Genomic DNA, 21,424 nt, shown 5'->3' with positions numbered 1-21,424 from the left:
GATTTTTGACACTGATAAGCTTCACACCTACGGGCAATTTAGATTCAGGCTAACAATTTTTTTAAAATTATTATTATTCCACTGATATAATAGAGACCTTGACAGGCAAATTTGAAGTTTGTGGCCAGTTAGGAGCAGTGGGACGATCTCTAACTGTGACACGTTACCTATCACATCAAGGGTTACTGAACATCATCTGAAAATCCTGCGTTCACTGACCTCTAGTGGTGTATGGTGGTGATGCACAGGTGTCCACTCACAGTTGGGTGTGGTTACAGGTGAAGCAGAGCCTGACCACTGCTGGGTGTGGCTGAAGAGGTGAAACAGACTTGGAACTTTCAGTCAGACTGATTAGGCTTCTCTTCTAACATGATGTGAAGTTACTCTCTAAATTGATATGGTGACCTTTTTACCAAACAGTAACGTATTTACACATCAAGCTAACACAGATCAGATCAGTGTTTCTGGCCACCTGATGAATTTAAGTCACTCCTTATAGCTCTGCTTTAAGCTCTGCTTTATCAACTCCTTTATTGGCTCCTGATGGAAATAGCAACTCTGTCTGTCTGCTGTTTGGATCTGGGCAGATCAGGTACAGTGGGTTTTTAGCATAACAGCTGCTTGCTGTGTCCAAAAACAACACTGATGAGAGCTGTGACAGTGAACCAAAACAGTGAACACTGAGGGTCAGAAAACCAAAATAATGACCTGAAAGATGCTAAAAAACTGAGGGGAACTCCAGAGTTGGGTGATAACTTTCATTTTACTCATTACTAGTATTTCTAATATCCTGGTTCCCACCCAGGTTAGGAAGTAACATTTTACCATCTGCAGGAGGCTGCTACTGCTACCAGTACTGTCTCTATTCATCAACATAGACTGTGACATGCAAGAGGACATGCAAACATTTCTCTTCCTCCAATTGTTTTGCATGTAAATAAAGCACGTACCTGTGGATGTCACCAGGGTGTTTCTTAAACTGGCCCCTCCTCTCACTGAGAGCTGTAAGGTGAGACGTTTGAAACTCAGATCACTTTGTTATTTACCTTGACAGCAGCCAGTTCTTTTCCAAGTAATAAAAATGAAATAAGCTCCACGGCGCTGGTTGTTCATAGACTTTTGTGGACCACTGTACCTGCAGCACATGATGCACAATGGAGAGGGAAATGAAGGAAAATGCAGCTCAATCTCTAACATGCAACAATGGCAATGAAAGGTAAACTGGGTATTGATGTGGTGTTCTTTCTGACTGCATGTGTCATCTTTCTTTTACTGAGTTTTCAGGTTTATGCATATTAATGTTGCTTCCTTTCTGGCTACCAGTTATTTATATCATATTCTCTCCTCAACTCATTGTATTTGTACTTAAATTTACTTTAATTTTACTTAAACTTGTAAACTGTTGTCAGGCTTATCAGAAATAACATAGCTTATAGTTGTTTTATGGAAAAACATGAACTTTTCTAGGTTATTTTTCAGTTTGAATTTTGCTCCTTGCTTCTAATCCCATTTCAAAGTAATTTAAAACTTACCCATGTCATCCAGTTTGGGCATTTGATACCCCCGCTACAGAAACCCTACCCAGAGGAGGCTGTTGTAGTGTCTGTCATCAGGGAATAGAAAAGAGAAAGAAGGGTGGGGAGGAAAATGACCCTGCTGTCAGTTCTTTCTTCACAGTGTTTATCAGCTTTGTGCATTCATTCATGCATGGTACTGGACTGTGTGGATTTGCCCCAGCAGGATCGACCCCTACGGCTTCGAGAGACATCATGATTTTGAATCCTACAAGGAGATGATGAATGAGTACGTAGCTGTCCTCAACAGAAGGTCCATGAGATGGTCCAAGCTCCTTCAAGAGAAACCTCATGTAGAGAAGAACCTAACAGGTACAAGACACACACATCCATACACACCACTGTTTGGTTTTGGTGCCCTCCAGTGCTCCGTGGTAATGTGACGTCATTGTAAAATCTGTTTTGGAAGTCAAAAGGTATGTGCGTAAAGGTGTACCTAATGAGCACCGCGCCAGGATCTGGATGGCAGCAAGCGGTGCCCAGGAACAACTGGAGAGCAAACCAGGTTATTACCAGTCCCTGCTGGCCATGGAGCATGACACCAAGCTGAAGGAAACCATTCACACAGGTGAGACAAAACTGTCTTTCCACTGCTCCTACGATCCATTCTCCCCTCAAGATAAACCAAAACATGCACACCTCAACTACTTGTCAACACCTAAGTCCGATTAAGATATTAAATATAATTCTCTTTTTGTGGCAGATATGCACAGGACCTTTCCTGACAACATCCTTTTCCAGGGAAAAGCGGAGCCAAGCCTGCAGACAGCTCTGTACAAAGTGCTGCTGGCCTATGGACACCATAATAAGGCAATAGGTTACTGTCAGGTGAGACAAACACTGTCACAGACTCAGACCGTCTCATAACATATTGTCTGTTTACCTAAAGAACGGGACTGGCTACTTCCTTATTCATTGACATACATGTGCTCCCTGTACAGTGAATTTATTTAATTAGTTTGACAACCATGACACGTGTACAAATCCATCTGCCTTTGGCTGGAAAATCAGTGACCGACAGTGTGACAGCTTGCACACAGTTACATTTTGTTGCAAATTTCATAAAACAATGTTGCCAAAGCATCAAAATACAATTCAGCCACATTCACAAAAAAAAAGATAAAACAACACCAAGATCGATTTACAGACATACAGAAAAGTGCATGTGCATGTGTGCATGTGTTTGTGGTTGTGACATGTTGATATTTATGTGGCAGCAAGATATGCACTGTCTCCTTCTTACTTTTAATGTCATTTAGCTCACTGAAATTTGGAATTACAGAGTTTAATTGGTTGAAGTAAATGTTCCATTATTTCATTGAATGATTTACATTTTACATGGAAGTGCATCACTGTCTCAACCTTAACTGTCAAACATGTTCTCTTTTCTTTGGGTCACCATGATTTTATTGTGTCTTCCTTGTTTGATTGGCAGTTTGTGGTGTGAGTCTATACCTGGTTAGAATCTGCCGCTGTCTTCTATTCTTCATCTCTGTTTATTCCAGGGCATGAACTTCATTGCAGGCTACCTCATCATCATCACCAAGGATGAAGAGAAATCCTTCTGGCTCATGGATGCATTGCTGGGCAGAATACTTCCAGGTTGTGTGTTTTTTATGGCTATCCTAGCAATTACATTAGGCAAATGGAGTCGATGTATCACAGCTGCAACAAAATAGCTGTGTGGAGAGTGAGGGTGCTCAGTCTGTACACATCCATGAGGTCCCAGGAAAAGGTCTAATCAGGCAGTATGAGTGAAAACACCTGGGAGGGTGAACTGAGGGTGTAAGAGGTCTTGTGCTTCACTTGATGTGAATATGTACCAGTGAAAAAGTCAAATAAATGTGAAAATAAAGCATTAAAACAAGCACATTTAAAGTATAAAAATACTATAAAATACTAATAATACAGTCTGTTAGTGTAGCAGTAGTTCAGAATGAGTATACATGTGTTTTGAAGGTATTAAAATCTGCTCTAAGATTAATTGCATTAATTGAAATTGGTTGGGGGAAGTGTGGGGACTTTTACAGAACAGATGTGACAGAGTACAAAAGTTTATCTTTTCAGGACTTGAGAGCAACACAGTACAGAGCAAGGTCTGCATATTTTGTTTTCAAGAAAATTCAGTTTCAGCTGCTTTCCTTATATGCAGCTGCAAAGTAAAATCTGTGATAACATCAAATTTTATTTTGTTCTGTTAATATACAAGAGTAGGGGACCCAGGTTTGAGCCTTGTGGCACTCCACATGGAGCATTTTCCATTTAAGAAATGTGTTTGAATAGCCAAACAACATGTACCACTGTTGCATGCGAGCTAATGTGAGCTCATCTAAATATGGGATATTGTAGAATACTACAGCCCGGCCATGTTGGGGCTGAAGACTGACCAGGAGGTTCTCGGAGAGCTGGTGAAGACTAAAGCCCCTGCAGTAGGGCAGCTCATGGCCCAGTATCCTGGCATATGGACCCTGGTTGTGTCGCGCTGGTTCATCTGCCTCTACATTGACATACTCCCGATTGAGGTGAGGAAGAGTTCGAGTTTGACGGTAGACACAAGTAAGGATTTCACAGTGCAAACCATTTTTCATCTTCCTGGTTTGTTGTACTTGCAGACGGTTCTAAGGGTCTGGGATTGCCTCTTCTACGAAGGCTCCAAGGTTCTTTTCCGTGTTGCTCTGACGCTTATCATTCACCACCAGCCAGAGATCCTGAGAGCTCGCTCCTTGCCGGATGTGTGCGAGTGCTTCAAACAGATCACCAGTGGAGCTTTCACTCTAGACTGCCACACCTTCATGCAGGTGGGATGAGCAAAGATATAAGAGAAACTATTGAGGAAACACAGGCTGTTGTTATATGGGCCAGTTTTTGTCCTATCAAATGAAATCTATAACAACTAATTATTTCCATTAAAATTATTATTTATTTATTTAGTTTTTGTTAATGTACTCACACTAACTTGCTTTAGGGCTGCAGTTTAACATCTTATTTTATTGCCCAAGGCTGGTAAACATCACCTATTTTAAGATAATCACCCTGGGAAATATTCTTTGCTTAGGAAGGTAGGGAATAGTCCTGAATGACAACAACAGAAAAAGGAAACATTTTTGACTTTTAGTGAATGACCTTGTGTAGAGGAGAATTACTGTATATTACCAAAATACTGATAAGAAAATCTAGTGACATATTAGATATGACCAGGGTTTATTCCACTTGAAGTGATTTGATTTTGAGTTGTTGGGGAATACAGCTTTCACACAGTCTCTCAAATTATCTTTCTACAGAAAATCTTTACAGAACCTGGGAGTCTCTCTAAGACAACTATTGATAAATTGAGAGAGAAATGCAGACAACGAATCCTGGAGGAAGAATCTCGACAGCCGTGAAGTTTTCAATCCACTGTTCCTCCCAGTGGTGGGATTAGATATATTAAACTCCAGTCCAGTATACTGGACATCTGATGGATGTGCTGAAGTTTCCCAACTGATCTCTTCTCAAAACTTTTGAACCCTGTCTTTTGCTGAGGATCGCATGGTGCTGCTATAGATGCTTCAAGATGATCATTACTGACGCTTTGTTTTAAGTATATAAGCTGTTTTCCCATGGAAGAAGGAGATTAATGTCTCCTGCACTGGAACACAATATTAAATACTGCTTTAACCATCTATTTTACAATACAAAGTAAAATTATACTGTATGTTTAGAATTTGGTGTGGTAACTGCTGTCCACATTTACAGAACCTGGTGTTCCCCTAATTTCTGGTGTTTCCTGAAATTAACTGGCCTCTATAATACCAAACAAAGGTTAAAAGAAGTGTTTTTTTTTATGTGTTACATGATAGTCTTAAACAACTGGTTATTCAGGGGCTCTGAACCTGAGGCTGTATAATAAAGTTAGAGATCCTCTGGCACTGTTGCCGTATAAAGAAACTGACTGAGCTACAGAAAATGGAGCTCTAAGTTTCTCAGCTCAGACAAAAGGCTTGTTAAGCTTTGCTGCCCCAAATGGACACAAATAATCATTTACCATACATGAGTACTGGAGACCTGCTCAAGAGGAAGGTACTTTCATTCCTTCACTCTCTAAAACCTAGACCTACCTATAATAAACGGAGGAAGGTTTGGTAACTTTTGTTCTTGGCAGTAATAAACTGTACATGCTTAATAGTATATGGTAAATGTTTAGTGGTTAGTAGTACATAGTGTAATGAATCAGTGCTCAATAAACAACCTTAAATGTTCTGACGTAATATCAATAAATACCTGTAATTTGTAGCTTTAAATAACCAGCAGTCATGGACAGATTATGAGACAACTGGCCCCTGGACACTAACATGTAAAAGGACCCCCACCCTCATACATGCTTGCAAGACAATCAGACTGGAAGAGACACATAACACTACTAACAACACAGCCAATTAGACATTTTGTGTCTTTTCAGTTGTCTTAAGTCTCATCATAGACATATTATTTCTGGTTTGTCATTTTATGTTGATGATGTGGTCATTTTGCATCTGGTCAAGAGGCCCAGGTATCCAGTCAGCCTTTTCAGTAATCAGTCCAAGACATTAATAAGCCACCTAACTACCACTTTCTGACTCTGGTTGGGTGGGGCAGCAGAAATTCAAAAACGTAAAATATTGTTCATGGACCTTTTCCTGACTTTATTCAGATAATTTAGTGAATGTGTTTTGTGAAACAGGCTCCAAGGTGCCTGAGGACATTTGACAGTTACACAGTAACTTGTAATGTTTGTCAAACACCTCTGCATTTAGAGGCAGAAACACAATTTGTGAAGAACAAAAGGAGTATGAGCAAGAAACTGGCAACTGGGGTAAAACCTTTACATATTAAGACACTCCAGCTCACAGTCATGTTGGCTTTTGTTTGAGCAAACCTACATAACTCAAAAACAGTGGTGAAACTTTATCCAAACCTCAAAACTCAATTCATTTATTTACTCTTCACACAACAATGTTTTAATCTGGTCTTTGAAACATGAAAAATCTAACTGAATTTAAAATGGCATAATGGAAATCCACTACTCAATACCACATTTATTCTCAAATAATAAATCTCCACTTCTAAAGAGCCCAAACAAACAAAGACCAACCAGAAACTGGTTTGACAGCTGATTCACTGTATGAAGGCAAAACAGAGTCAAACATCCTTGTTCATTCACTTTTATTGACCTCTCCTTTAGAAAACAGTTCAAACAAATCCATTAAAACCTTATTAAATCACTACACAGATAGATGAGGGAGAAAAAAAACTAAAAACATAAATAACTGTACTTTCTCCTAATACATCAAACAATTCATATCAATGGTAATAACAGTACATGAAGGCTATGTGAGACACAAAGAAATGTCCCATACATGGCAGCACACAGTGTCAGTGAGTGAGTGAATCTCTGTGAAAATTGGCTTTACTTAAATCCCATCCATGTTACAGTTGGGAAGGCACTGATGAACACTGACCAGAGCATTTTGGCCATTTTAGTCATTACATTGGGCTGTTTCTCAGGACTTCAGTGCAACTTATTTCCCTCTAACAACAAAAATCCCAAGTGGGCCCAAATTCAGGAAGAAAACAAACAAACAAAACCACCCAGTGGACTTTAAAAAAGCAACACTATTACGTTCTTACAGTGATGTCCTGAGCTTTTTCGTGCACTAAGCCAACATTACTTTAAATAGATAGTTTAAACAAATCCTGGCATGTGTCTGTTCTGTAACAGCAGAATCCAAAATAGAGGCTATCATCACTTGGGGAAATACACTTATTTGCTTTTATGTTGATTTAGATGAGATGATCGAAGCTATTTTCATGTCTGTGCACTGAATATGAAGCCGCAGCCATAAGCATAACATAGCTCAGCTAAGCATAAATACTGGAAGCAAGGGGAGAAAACAAACCTGGTTCTATCCAAATGTAACAAAATCCACCTACCAGAAACGCTACAGCTCACTAACAAATATCTTATATCTTGTTTGAATTATCTGTACAAAAACGGAAGAGTAAGACTGATAAGCTGTGGTTTTTCAGGGGACTATGAGCCTGGGCAGGCAGGTTCACTTCCTTGAATCTCCTCTCCAAGCCCCAGCCAAAACTATTTCTTGGCTGGGGCTCAACACTACTACTACTACAGCATGTTCATTAGATAACTTCAGAGGTTGTAATAGGCAGATTTACTTTTGCACAGTACCAGGCCAGCTGTTTTTATCTGGAAACGTCCCTAAACGCTAGGCTAAGCTAAGCTAACCCTTTCCTTGCTCTAGCTTGACATTTAGCAGCTATAGGAGTGATAATGATCTTCTCATCTAATTCTTGGCAAGAAAGTAAATGAGCCTGTTTCCCAAAATGCCAAAACTACTCCACTGAGTGAAATGAAAAAAGCTATAAATGCCTCCAATTCTACAAAGCTGCCAGCCGCATCTACAGTCTCCATACAAAATGTGTTGAGTCCCAGTGGACCTCTAACAAATTTCCTCACACATACACACTGTGTTTTTAGTATGTTCCCTAAAATCTTCATACTTGGGCTAAATGTAGAGGTGCGATTTAAAAAAAAAAAAAGTCAGATCTTTACTGTCTGAAATGGATTAATTAAACAGTTGAAAAATATTCCCTTTTTAATAACAAGCCTTTTAGGATGAGCCAAGTAAATATGGTCACCCAATAACATAAGAAAAGCTACAGAAGCAATTCCCTCAAATCCCGCAATCCCTCAAAATTCCTTTCACAGAAATCATAAATAGTACAATACAATCTGAGGACTCATTACCCTCTGATCAGCATCCCCTTCTTTGCCTGGTACCTTTAGAGTTTTTCTTCATTTCACTACAATCTCCAAACAGTCCCTTTTCTTTTTTCTTTTTTCTTTTTTTAAAGAGTGGGTCAGTTCAGAAAGCGCATATCAACTGCACAAAGTGATAAGGACTAGTGTTACTCGTAGGGGCGAAGAACAGCACACACAGAGATGAAGGGTGGGGGGACAGAGAGGTATAAGGTAGATAGAGTGTTAAGTCTTGTCAAATAGTGGTTAATATCATGGGTGGGGTTATCGCGCTCTGGCCCGGGGGGGACATGAGAGTGACAAGCCACCTCAGATGGTTTGGTAGCCAGCATGGCTCCTCTTCCTGCCAATGAGGTATGCCAAGAGCACAATCAGGACGAGGCCCGCTAAAGCTGCTCCAACTATGATGGGGATCAGCATGTCATCTTCATCCAACTGACACTCCTCAGCTGAGAGAGTGAGACGTGTGAGGGAGGACAAGTTAGAGCAGTGGATTCATTTTCTCTCATTTTACTGGACAATTAAAGAATCAACTCTTGTTCAAGCCAGACAGTGTTTACCTGCTCCAAACTGATTCCCGCTCAGACCGAAAGGCTGCACCTGCACCTGGAAGGTGTTGATGGACAAATTCTGGGCCACGTTCAGGGTTTGTTTCCTCTCGGCACATGTACGAGAACCCCAGGGTTCCCCGCAGGTAGTCCAGACTGTTGTTACGGACTGAGATGGAATCTATGGCAGAGGACAGAACAGAGTGAAAAGATGAGAGAGAGGTATCTGCTGTTTAATGTGAAGATAGATTCATATTATCCTGTGTGTCTTTTTAATGACTTGTCTGTGATTTGGAGAGAGTACCTAACCCAGCACATCATATAAAACCATGTTTGACCGTTAGCTCGTGGGTCATAGTGGCTGGGAGAGAAGTACCATGTGTGGTGCCTGCTTGGATCTCAGTCTGCAGAAAGCTAGTTTACATTTCCCAAGAATGTGGTTGAGGCCTTACTTAATCATTTCTGTCTGTCCTCTGCCTCTGATCTAACAAAAGGGGTGAGGGAGATGTGGGTGGGGGCCAGCAGTCCTCTTCTGCTCCCTATCATTTTGTTTTCACTATGCCCGAGTGATCCAATCAAATGTTAATAATTAGATTTAAATCCCTCTTGTAAATACTCCCTGCCCACATATTCTGTATTCTGACAGACAGAATAAAGGAGAACTGCTATAGGACATAGAGACTGATGATGAAGTCAGAGCGCCAGAGTTACAGATCTACCAGTTTTCCCGTTAACTTGTTACTTACTGTGTCATTAGAAGGTCTCCTGTAACGAACAGGAGACTTTCATAATGGCTAGATAAAAACATATCCATTTCATTCTTTCTTTTGTCTCCTAGACGGTAGTGTGCCTCATCACTGGCAAGAATTATCCAATTGCATTTTGAATGTGAAAAACATATTTTTTAAAAATACATCAATCAGCATGCGCAATGCCTCTATAAAGCACAACATTCAATCACAACTTGCCCAATTTGGATGGGGACACGTTTTATAAAAGGTAGGATTCATTTCATGCTGGTTATATCAGATTACATCATATCAAACAGGTGTTCATGTTTATTTTCCCAGTGTTTCGGTTGAGCATAGATTTTACGCAACATATTGTGAAAAATGTGTGCTTAGAGTGTCACATATTTTTATTTCCAAATATTCTCCTAAGAAGTTCCCTGCAAAACCCTGAGACTTTTAATGGGCAAAATATGTCTACATGCTAAAATACAATTCAGCATAAATAAAAAAAATAATAGTTCTAATACTACCTGAATGAGTGACAAATACTCACTGAAGTTTTCAGTGGAGCAATTTCTTTCATGGAAATTCAGCTGGATGTCAAAAATAAACTCAATTGCAGTAATTAAAATAACATTTGTCCTGCAATTAGTGCAGAAGACCCACAAGGGTCTTAATTATAATTAAATAACAGGAATTATTAGGGAATGACAGGTCTGTACAAAAAAGTGTTACTAAATCTTCATGGGTCATATTTATGGTGTGTTTGTTTGTTCAAAAAAATGAACACCCACACAGGTTGGATATATGCTTATTAATCAGACACAATGTAGCTTGCATGAACACTAGGAGATAAAGTACTCTCACCTTTCATGTCCGGCCAGGCTGCTGACAGAAACACTTCACTCAGATGGTACTTATTGGATGTAGTATTCTAGAGAAATAAGACAGTAATGCTGCAGTCAAGACAAGTCTGAGCTCCAGCTGCCATCTAGTGGCCATTTCAGGAAGTACAGAATGAAAATAAAACTGCCTGCCAAATAGGGCAAGAGGATAAATGGCACATGGTTTTATGTACAGGGCTGTGATGTGCAAAGCAGCAAGATGCAGTGTCTTACCAGGGTGAAGGTAAAGGTGAGGTTGGTTTTCTCTGCATCCGTCGTGAGCCGCAGGTAAGCGCTGTCCGAGTCACATGATCCAGAGCTATTTGTCAGACTGGGCTGAATGTTCATAACGTCCTGCACAGTCTGTCAATAAAAGATGCAACATTTAGCATTTAAAACCTGCAAATGTGGCTAAACTTATATTTAGCCTGAGATGAGTGTATTTAAGTACCTTATTCTGGGACAAAGAGCTGAATGTGACGTTGAGCTGGAGGCCCATGGATGCCAGCAAACAGGCAGTACCATTGCTGCCCTTAACTACGTAGTTTCCTCTTTCAGGTCTGCTGGGCTCTTTATGCGGTGCAGCAGTGGTTGGGGCAGTAGTGGGTGGGGCAACAGTAGCAAAACCCTGGTGCAGGGCAACAGCTGCAAAGGGTATTCTGTTATGAGCCAAGTGCTTCATAGATGCAAAGTGTTCAATATTAAATAGATACATATGACCTTATGAAGTAAATAATTCTATGAATAAATACATACACAGTACAGGACATATAATTAATACTCAACCCATTGGAGTTTATCGCATTCTATTGTTTTACAACAGTGAGACACAGTAGATTTAATGTAGCTTTTTTGATCTGATCAACAGAGAGAAACCTTTTAATGTCGAAGTCTGAACAGATCTCTACCAAGTGATTACAAAAACCAAAACAAAATACAGTGTTCATGTTTGCATAAATATCCACCCCCTTTAATAGGACATGCTGAAATCACTGCTGGTGCAGCAAAGTGGACCTGTCAAATCTGGATTTGATTAACCCAGAGAAGCCAGTGCCAGCAGCTTTTACCCCTCAGCTAGACCACATCAGACCAGTTCTACATCAAAAACTACTTTATTTAGAGATGATTAACTCCGTATTTGTCAAGTTTAAAATATTAGTTTTGAATTTTTGAAACATTTAATCTACAAAACAAAAAGTGATGATTTCATAGCTTCTGATCCAACTAGACCACATCAGACCAGCTGTAGATCAAAGACCTCTACACCTAGACCAGACAAATCTGGACTATTTATTAGGGGGAAGTTTAAAGATGTGTGAAACCTCCAGATAAGGAGCTAACTTGAACCTCGCTGCTTCATCAGTGACTGAACTCGGTTTAGGTTAAGAGGTACACAGGAACCAAGCTAACCTGGGGAGAGAGATGTGAACTCAGCATCGTCAAATTTACAAGTTAAAACAGTGGTGCTGCCACACGTTAACGAATCGTAATGTTACATGTGTAGGCCTGACAAACTAATCGCTGCACCAGCCCTGCCTTTAGTATGAGGTTATTACGGTGTAAAGTTACATTAGCTGACGTTGTTTTGTCACTAGCCAGGTTATCTGTGACCTTCGGGGGCTGGTAACGATACTCACCTAAAATCAACTGTAACGTTACTCCCAGGCTCCATGACTGGACACAGCCGATCTGGGTCATGTTTCTCTGGTTTCTCTCCGGCTGTTTCACCGCTGGTCAGGAAGAAATCACGGCAGTACAACAACAAGCGGGTTAGCTAGGTGAGGATGATGTTGTTGTACTAGCTAGCTAGGCTAACGTTAGCGTCAAAACAACGGCGAGAAAGAAACAAATGTCACCGACTTTTAAAGACGACAAAGCACTATTCTTGGCGACCAAGCCCCCGTTAACGTTTCTGGGGATACGTTTCAACTTTCTTATAATGCTATAAGCTAGCTGTGATGTTAATTTAGCTCGGATTCAAGACTTCACCAGCTGCACCAGTGCAGAGACTGACTCCAGAGTCATGTGACAGACGGTTTAAGAAACACCTAGAAAGTCACGTGGTAAACAGCAGTCCCGTTTATCACAGTTTAAGGATAAAAATACCACGATATACAAAACAATGGTAAAAATACTGAACTTAAGTACAGTTTCGAGGTACTATATGTATTGTGCTTGAACGTATCCATTTTATGTTGCTTTATATTTCTATTGCACTAGAGTTAACTCCACCAGATTTATTTAACAGTGGTTACTAGTTACGAATTAGATTTTACACCAAAATACAGGTAAAAACAAATTATTCCAAAATACAAGTAATGCAAGTTACAAGTAGATGCCATGCCTTAAATTTAAGTACAAGTACAAAAGTACTTAAAAGAGGTCATTAAGCAGAGAGACCTATTTCAGAATAACGTGTATCAGTGTATTATAGCTTAAGAACAGATTGATGTGTTCATTACTGTAATGTTGCAGCTCATTAAGTTGGATACACTGCTAGTTTATTACCCCCCACCCAGACTCCAACCCACCCCTCTTAACCTATAATAATACATTATGTTTTATTTATTGATTATTCATCAGAATCTGCAGAGTAACTAAGGCTGTCAGCTAAATGTAGCAGAGTAAAAAGTACAACAACGTCATGCAAACTTAGCCTGGCCTCAGTTATCTGCCTGCCAGTTCATTCATTTCAGTTGTGTCACAGATGAGTGTGATTGTGCAACTTGAGCCAGACACAGCAGAGGTCTCATGTCTGTAACCCCTTCCTCTACACAGACACACACTAACATTTAAGTATCATGGGGGCCAACCTATCTTTTGACCTTTTGAGCAAATAGTTACTTAAACAGGCTGTTACCAGCTACAAATGTCAAATCAATCAGTCTTTTTGCAGCCCTCTGAAAGACTGATCTCATTGCTCTTGTTAACTTTTGATCAACAGGAAACATTTTTACCTCCTAACCCATATTATCCTATTTTTAATCTTTGCTCGATAACATGTGGTTTAGTCTGTTGCTGCATTTTTATATACATGTCACTGACATGGTATCTGTATCTGTAAAAGAGTTATAAAGGAACAAAGTTCACCTAAAATTCCTACTTATATTTTCCTTGGCATTTTCCTGGGGCAGAGTCAGTTATTTGGGGGCCTTAGGAAAACCCGGCATGGGGGCCTCCCTTGTGCCCTGAGAGCAGGGATACAATCCAAAACAGATGTGGTAAGGGAACGCGCACAGAGTTGCAACTACACTCGACTGGGTGTCTGCATAGACTGAAATGTTAACACAACACAGTTGTTGATGCGTATGGTCCACACATACGGATAAATACGTTTTGGGCTGTGCACAGAGGGTCCATGTGGACCCCAGTGCACCTGGACAGATGACAAAACTCATGTCATGCAGACAATCATGAAGTTGCAGCTATATGAATGTGGAAAGTGTAATTTACACTTAATTCTTATCCTTTCCCAAGGGCAAGTGAAAATGTTTTTGGATGGTGGAAAGTCATCAAGTCATATTTACTCAAGTAATGTATTTTGAGACACTTTACTTGACTATGTCCATTTTAAGACACTTTACAGTTCTACTCTACGACATTTCGGAGGCAGATATTAGATGTTTTAATCCACTATATTTATTTAACACTTAATTTCTAGTTACTTTGAAGATTTCACAGACTAAATATATGACTATTTATATGTTACAGTAAACGAGATGAAATAGAAATTAAATCTATCTGTTGGTAGCATGTAGGGTCCAGATGCTTGGATGTACGTGTCTAATTAAAGGTCCATAAGGTCAGGCCTCAGAAGTCCCTGAACATTTTACACTCTCATGTCAAAATGAAGTCACCTCTTTGCGCAACCTAACGCAGCCTCAGTTATCTGCCTGCTAGTTCAGTCGTTTCCTTAAGCATCACAGATCAGTGTGATTGTGCAACTTGAGCCAGACGAAACACTTTTGAGAGATGCAGAGGTCTCATGTCTGTAACCCCTTCCTCTACTCAGACCTTTTGAACAAACAGTTTTTTAAACAGGTTGTTACTGGCTACAAATCAATCTTTTTGCAGCCTTCTGATGGACCAATCACATTTCTCTTGTTAACTTTTGATCAACAGGAAACATTTTTTACCTCCTAACCTCTATTATCACATTTTTTTAAATCTCTTAATGCTCAATAACATGTGGTTTAGTCTGTTTGCTGCATTTTTATATACAAGTCACTGATGCACATATCTGTATCTGTAAAGATCCAGAGACTTATGTATTACTTTGCAAAATATTGTCTATCTTAGAAGCTAGTACACATATAATTTCATAATTTGCAATTTTACATATTATCAAGCACACTGACACTATTTAAACCCAACCTAATGTAAACAGTATGTATAAACAACATACATAAAATACACTTAATGCATTGTTTACAACACTAAAAATGAGACATGACTGTGTGTTTATTATTGTAATTGTCTATAATCCCTCCTATGAAGCGTCCATAACCGGTACATAAAGAGTTAATGAAAGTTTTTTGATATTGTATCTGTATTTCTGTAGCTGTAATCACGTATAATGAATGACAAGTCACATAAACAGAATATTAAAGAGCATTTATTAATAACTAGTGATTTGTCTTACAGTTGACACAGACCAAAAACTAATTTCCAAAAGAGTTAAATGCTGTTACATTATCCTTCTAGCTACATTATAGCATCTTATACTGTGTTATGAACCACTTATTAATTGATTATATACTGAATGCTAAATACGAGTAGCAGAGAAGGCTAAGGAGCTCACCCATGATATTAAAATGAGCCTAGATGAATAGATTTTGTCAGGGTTTTCAGGAAAACAGCTGAACACGACACAGTCAGCGAGACTTTCTGTGGGTGTTGAAGGCTGCACGATGCTTTGAAGTACACACAACCAAGTCTGAGTCCACTGACATGTAGTCAGTTCAGCCACTTCCTCTGATCAGAGTAAGGGGAAAATTTCTACTGAGGCAATTACAAGCAACTGAGGAGAGAGCTAGAAAGAAAGGAAACCTTGCTTTTACAGATAGAAAGAGAGAGAGAGACATGGAAAAGCTGAGAGCAGGTGTTTTTATGCTGTTTGTGCTACTGGAACCTGTTTCCTGTACAAGTAAGTGAGACAAATCCATATTTTTCCTACATGAAAAAAGAGGCCTGAAATGTATGAACTAAGGAATGACAGCCATATCACTTGGTTGATTTTGTAAATGAGTGCAAAAGTGTTGAGAAACTGATTCTGAATTAATTTAATGAAACTAAACTCTGATGCATTTTGTATTTACGCCCTGATTTAGACATTTTTGTTATCTTCTGTAACATGGGTCTTCTCTGTTCAGATAACCAACAGTTTGCGCTCGACCCTTTTAAATGACTTCAAATCACTTGTTCACTCACTTTCTGGTGAAATAATATCTCTTGAGAGAGAATATGTTTGTGATCACCTCTGAATTCTGTATTGCAAAGAGCAAGCGAGTCAGAAGGAAGATTAGATGAGATATTTCCTGCACACATCATTATCATATGGAAAATGCAAAGCTATTTGTGGTTTTCAGGTAATTAAAACATGAGAGAGCATTTACATTTTCCATTCAATTATATAAAAATAGTTTAGCACAAAAATGTATTAAAGTACAACAAACACAAGAATGTTCATTGTTTTTAAATTGTACATACTGCATTCTTCTTACTCTATTTATAAATAAATATATCTTTTAAATCTATAATTCAAAACAGGGTTAACATGGAGTATAAAATAATGTAGCAAAGACACAAGAAAGCGTGCATAAATAAATAATCTCCCCCCCACAACAACTTGTGATGTAAGATGATAAAAGATGCTATACATTTTACTTTACTTATTACTTGCGTGCACCTTTTGAACTTGTTGTTTTTTCCCTGTTGATCAACCTATTGATCACAGTCTTATCTTGCTTCATAAAAGACATGTCTGGATACATGTTCATCATGTCCATGACTTAGAAACAATCGCTAACTATTGATTTGGAAATACGTGCAGTTTGAGCTACAACACTGAGGGGAGAGGTCACTAATGATATGAGGCAAACTAACATCACAAAGTAAACAATGTCCCTCAAACCTCACAACACAGTTTCTTTTTAAGGCTGGAAAATGACCTCATTCTGCACATTTATTCTGTATTATTTTGTTCCAGGTTTTAATTTTAGCTATGTGATGCAGGAAATATACAAATAAAGGTCTCTATTTTTCATGCCTTCACCATTTCATCAAAATGTTTTGGCATCATTTTATGCACATTTACTGATATTATATACATGTATGTATGTATATAAATTTTTTTGGTGATTTTGGAAACTTCAGGATCGCCAGTAGAATTTAAACAAAAATTTTGTGGGCTTGAAAATTGTTTGGCTGCCCAACATGTGCATAGAGGTTATTCGGTTAGTTTAGCTTAAAGACTCAAAACGGGGAAACAGTTAGCCTAGGTAAAGCTCACCAATAAACGCATTATATCTCTTTTGTTTAATCCATACAAAAACTGAGGCGCTGGTCAGCAGATTATTTGTTAGCTTTTGACAGAGCCACAGACAGAGTCTTTGTGCTAAGCTAAGCTAACCAACGGCTGGTTGTAGCTTCAGGTACAGACATGAGAGTTATCTGTGTATTTCCAAAAAAACAAGTTGTCCGATTGAAGTTTGGGGAAAAGTGTATGAAATGTGTCTAAAATATTTGCATTTGATGAAACAATGCAGCCATAAAAACACAATCAACTTAAACATGGTAAAACAAAAATTTATAGATGAGCTCAAGAGTTGCTGTGGTAACCGTTCTGACAACTCAGTTTAACCAACTAATTGAGTAGCAGTGAGCAGCCTACCACAATTTGCTAAATCCATCCATCTAAAAATAATCTCAAACTAGAAGAAATGTCACATCCTGAAGCAACTTTAGATGATCAAGATCTGATGAGGGACACATGGCCTCAGCGAATCACCACAACTGTTTCTCACAACACGGCTTTTTCTTTCCAACCACAGAGTGAGATAAACGAGCCTCGCCAAAACCTCAAAGCAGCCCATCTTACTGACAGGAAGATGCTTCATGTTCTGAACTGCCGATATGTTGTTTCTTATTTCCTGTTTCAGAGGTCTTACTCAATTTTCACATGTGCCCCCACTGTGTTGCTGTTTTCCATCCCATGTGGCTTAGTGAATATCCTGACTGTCATGTGAAAGATTCACACACACAGAGACCATATGTCCTACTTCTATAGAGAATTAATCACTGAAATCTTTTTATATACAACAGGTAAAAGCAACCTATTTGTCTTTTACTACTGTTAAGTTTTGCGGCAGCCTCCACTTACGGGTACCCACAAGAGAGTTCTAGTTATTACAAATACATTACTAAACACTTATAGCTACATTATAGTGTGTTAGAAACCATTTATTATACATATATATATACTTTTTATAAGTGCTAAACAGTGGGACTTAAAGTGTTAACCAATCAAGAAATACTGATATTTAATGTATTTCATTGTATACATAGTACATCCTGTACTATTGAACTTCATTGATATAGTTTAATTCAGTTTATATAAGATATCTTATGTTTAAATATAATTTCTTTTCTGTAATTTCTATTTAGTTATCTTTTGTTTGCATTACTCAAACTTGGCATCAGTTAGCAGGAAAATGCATCAAAAGTTGAGTTTTTTAGATCAATGACAGTACATGATATTTAGTCAATATCAGTGATATTTTTCTGATGGAGTGGCACTCATTGTTAACAATGCCACTTAGAAATTACATTTCTTTTAAGAAGTTCAGTTATTTTTCTGCTCACCACTCAGGCTGCCTTTTGTGCTGTGGCAACATCTTCCTACATCTAACTGCAGTTTGAATATTTCCCTCTTTTGTTTGTTCTGTAGATAGTTTTTTCACCGAGCCGGTCATCTGCTACTTCCTGGATGGGATCCTGATTATTTACTGCATTGTTGCTACTGCATTCTTCTTCAAAGAAAAGGTGAGTCATTGTATTTTTGAGTATCTTCCCATAATTTCCCACAGACCAAGTGGTCGTCTTGAAATTTCAAAATTAACATTTCTAACTTTTTGACATTATTAAAAATCTATTACCTCTGCGTCTTTTCACATGATTGTTTCCTTTATCAATGAATGTGGCAAGTTTTAATAAGTGTTGTTTGTCTATAAAATCTTAAAAAATTAATGTATAACTTAGGATAACACAGAAGAGAGACAAGTAAACATTAGAGAACCAGAGAATTTTCAACATTTGCTATAATTTACTAAAATATTTGTTTATTTTTCTGCCAATCAACAAATTGTTTAAGACTTTATTGAAAGAAGTATGTTTGGTTGCTTGTAGTCTGCAATGGCAATTTGTTAATAATTAAAATTATTAGTTGCAGACATGTTATTCAGTGTAGCAATTTAAGCTGTTTGTCAGATTTTCTTATTTGTCTTTGTGTAGTTTTCCCAACTACCATTAGCGGCTGATCCAGTGTCGGTAAGTTTCTCTTTTCTTTTTCTGCTTCACACAATTTCCTCAGTGTCTTTATTTTTGACAGTGCTGCTCATGATCTCATCTTCAGTCTTATTTCAGTTCATTTTTGTGTATTTCTCCTGAATAAACAGGAAAATAACGGTGGCATTTACCAGGTAAGGAAGACTCTCTCACCCCCACCATACAAACACCAGATGATGTTTAACTCTGCTGCCTGACTGTGTGGCACTGTATTTATTTATCATTTCATATTTTTTATGCAGGAGCTTGAGAGACCAATGGATACTGATCCATATCAGGTTCTTGAACCATCAAAAAAAAAGGCAAGTCACCTCTTCTGTTGATAATGACTTTAAAAGGTCACTTTCTCACCTGTTAAGGCAACTAAACTGTCAATCATTGTGTTGTGTTTTATCTCTAGAAAAAGGCTGGCAAGAAAATAAGATCTGAGGTAAGGTGATTTACTCACTCGCACAGGAAGCATTTTCTTGCAATCACAGTTGTGAAATAGCTTTTCATAGCTGTGGGCTATGGTCAAAATAAGAGGAAAAAAGGAAGTATCACAGTTTTTATGAATGTGTTAGGTTAATGGGTGACTCTAAATTGCATGAAAGTGTAAATGTGAGCATGAACGGTTGTTTGTCTTTGTGAGAGACTGGCATCCTGTCTAGAGTGTACCCCACCTATTGCCCATTGCCCATACTGTTTGTCACACTATAAACAATGAGCAGAAACAAACAAAGTCATCTGCAGTGTTTTATATTAAAGATGGGACACCCCCCTATCATAATAAAAATTCAATGCATTTTAATGAAAGAAAACATTGACTTATGGGTGGACCTCTGGTTGTTTCACCCCCTCTGATCTGTGGTCAGTGTGTGCAGTGTGTGAGAAGTGTCTGTCTGATCAATTCAAAACTTTAACTGTGTCTCTCTGCTTCCACAGTCGGTCCGACCTGAGGAAACAGATCCCTATGAATCTTTAATCACCAGTGCCCCACCTCTACCTCCCCAGTGATCTACTGGATTGTCGCTCCTGGGTCAAGAAACAACAGTATTGTTTATTGCAGCTGAGACAATTAGCTGATTAATCAATTAGTCAATAGATTATTAATCAGCATCTATTATAATAGCAAATTAAATGTTAAAGTTATATATCAAGCAGAAATGCAAAAATATTCAGTGGATGCAGTTTTCTCAGACGTGAGGATTTGGTGCTCCTCTCTGTTTTATGTGATAGTATCTTTGGGGGGGTGTTGAACTGTTGGTTGGACAAAACAGGCAATCTGAAGACATCGCACTGGGTTTACACTGTGATGCTCCTTTTTTCACATTTTCATTTCATAAACCAAATTATAAAGAAAATGACAAATTAAATTGATGTTAAAAACAGTTGTTATCTCTACTGTAAACCCTCAAACTGTATAGTCTGACATAAAAGTTAAAATGTCTTGCATTTAACCCTTGCGTTGTCCCCTGGGTCAAACTGACCCGGTGGCCGACATTCTGCCTTTGTGTGTGTGTTTGTGTAGTAGGGTTTGTTGTTGTGCATGACAGTCGTGATTCTGATGCGCTTATCTTTTGTTTTTGAATAATAGGAAGGAGAAAAAAGTATACGGAATACGAAGGGCAACCGGAGGGTTAAATATCATCTACATTGCGTAACAACAAAGTCTACAGCGATGCTAGTGGCTCTGCTTTCTGCTTAGCTAACAATGAGAATTCTGATGTTTGTGCGTCTTAGCATGCTAATTAGGTTTTACATTTTACTGGCATTTTTAAGGTATATAATCATTTAATAAAGGGTTTATAACACATTTTTACATATTTTAGATATGTTACATATAGTACACAGATGGTATATTTGCATATCATCCACATTAGTGTAAAAACAGCTGAGACTGATGATGTTTTTTGAGTGTTAACATGCTAAAAATTGCTAATAAGGAAACATTTTAACTTGCCTTTATAGGTAAATAAACATTTAAAAAATAATTTAAGCTTTAACACATTATGTGTGCTACATATATAACACATACATATAGATTCTACATTAATATTGAATGACTTCATGACCAATATGGCACATTAATTAACACTTAGCAATGTCATCTTATATGCTTAAAACTATACTTGTACTATAATGTATATTACTATTGCAACTGTTTTATTCATGAGCTATTAAATACACCAGCCTCCACCAGTGAAATGTATTAATAATTTCTTGTGTTATTATACAATTATAGTGTATTTTAACCCATTGAGTTAGTGTTTAGTGCTGCATAGGTGTGCCTAGAGTAAAGTATTACCTGTAATTAGCACTAAATACAACACTTATAGAAATGAGA

General features: G+C 38.2%; 3 protein-coding genes across 4 annotated transcripts; 2 read left to right on the top strand and 1 right to left on the bottom strand.

The window, feature by feature from the left end:
* Nucleotides 1-851: 851 nt before the first annotated feature.
* Nucleotides 852-5,813, top strand: LOC108901091 (growth hormone-regulated TBC protein 1-A). 2 transcript variants are annotated; one of them, XM_051071974.1, is made up of 8 exons: nt 852-1,216; nt 1,738-1,886; nt 1,984-2,142; nt 2,278-2,402; nt 3,080-3,176; nt 3,924-4,096; nt 4,187-4,372; nt 4,856-5,813. In XM_051071974.1, the coding sequence occupies exons 1-8, from the start codon at nt 1,155-1,157 to the stop codon at nt 4,955-4,957; spliced, it is 1,053 nt and encodes a 350-aa protein (XP_050927931.1). In that variant the 5' UTR covers nt 852-1,154; the 3' UTR covers nt 4,958-5,813. The 2 variants fall into 2 exon arrangements, with proteins under 2 accessions (XP_050927931.1, XP_018557985.1); XM_018702469.2 differs by having other exon boundaries at nt 858-1,216; nt 1,741-1,886.
* A 925-nt stretch (nt 5,814-6,738) lies between these two features.
* lamp1b (lysosomal associated membrane protein 1b) lies at nt 6,739-12,566 on the bottom strand. The gene is given in 7 exon segments (XM_018702470.2): nt 6,739-8,819; nt 8,931-9,021; nt 9,023-9,099; nt 10,517-10,583; nt 10,768-10,896; nt 10,985-11,178; nt 12,171-12,566. Coding segments are annotated over 7 exon segments (759 nt in total). The 5' UTR covers nt 12,232-12,566; the 3' UTR covers nt 6,739-8,679.
* A 2,884-nt stretch (nt 12,567-15,450) lies between these two features.
* On the top strand, nt 15,451-21,276 carry cd247l (CD247 antigen like). The gene is made up of 7 exons (XM_018702452.2): nt 15,451-15,679; nt 18,482-18,576; nt 19,045-19,080; nt 19,209-19,232; nt 19,341-19,400; nt 19,499-19,528; nt 20,023-21,276. The coding sequence occupies exons 1-7, from the start codon at nt 15,616-15,618 to the stop codon at nt 20,092-20,094; spliced, it is 381 nt and encodes a 126-aa protein (XP_018557968.1). The 5' UTR covers nt 15,451-15,615; the 3' UTR covers nt 20,095-21,276.
* Nucleotides 21,277-21,424: the final 148 nt, after the last annotated feature.

Source organism: Lates calcarifer, linkage group LG1, assembly GCF_001640805.2.
Source record: "Lates calcarifer isolate ASB-BC8 linkage group LG1, TLL_Latcal_v3, whole genome shotgun sequence".
Classification (NCBI taxonomy): Eukaryota; Metazoa; Chordata; class Actinopteri; family Centropomidae; genus Lates; species Lates calcarifer.
This window is presented reverse-complemented; position numbering and strand designations above follow the sequence as displayed.

Coding starts and splice junctions, on each gene's coding strand:
- LOC108901091 (XM_051071974.1), top strand. CDS start 1,155: ATGGAGAGGGAAATGAAGGAAAATGCAGCTCAATCTCTAACATGCAAC. Junction 1,887..1,983: donor TGTAGAGAAGAACCTAACAG/GTACAAGACACA, acceptor CTGTTTTGGAAG/TCAAAAGGTATGTGCGTAAA. Junction 4,373..4,855: donor ACTGCCACACCTTCATGCAG/GTGGGATGAGCA, acceptor ATCTTTCTACAG/AAAATCTTTACAGAACCTGG.
- cd247l (XM_018702452.2), top strand. CDS start 15,616: ATGGAAAAGCTGAGAGCAGGTGTTTTTATGCTGTTTGTGCTACTGGAA. Junction 19,233..19,340: donor ATAACGGTGGCATTTACCAG/GTAAGGAAGACT, acceptor TTTTTTATGCAG/GAGCTTGAGAGACCAATGGA. Junction 19,401..19,498: donor TTGAACCATCAAAAAAAAAG/GCAAGTCACCTC, acceptor TTTTATCTCTAG/AAAAAGGCTGGCAAGAAAAT.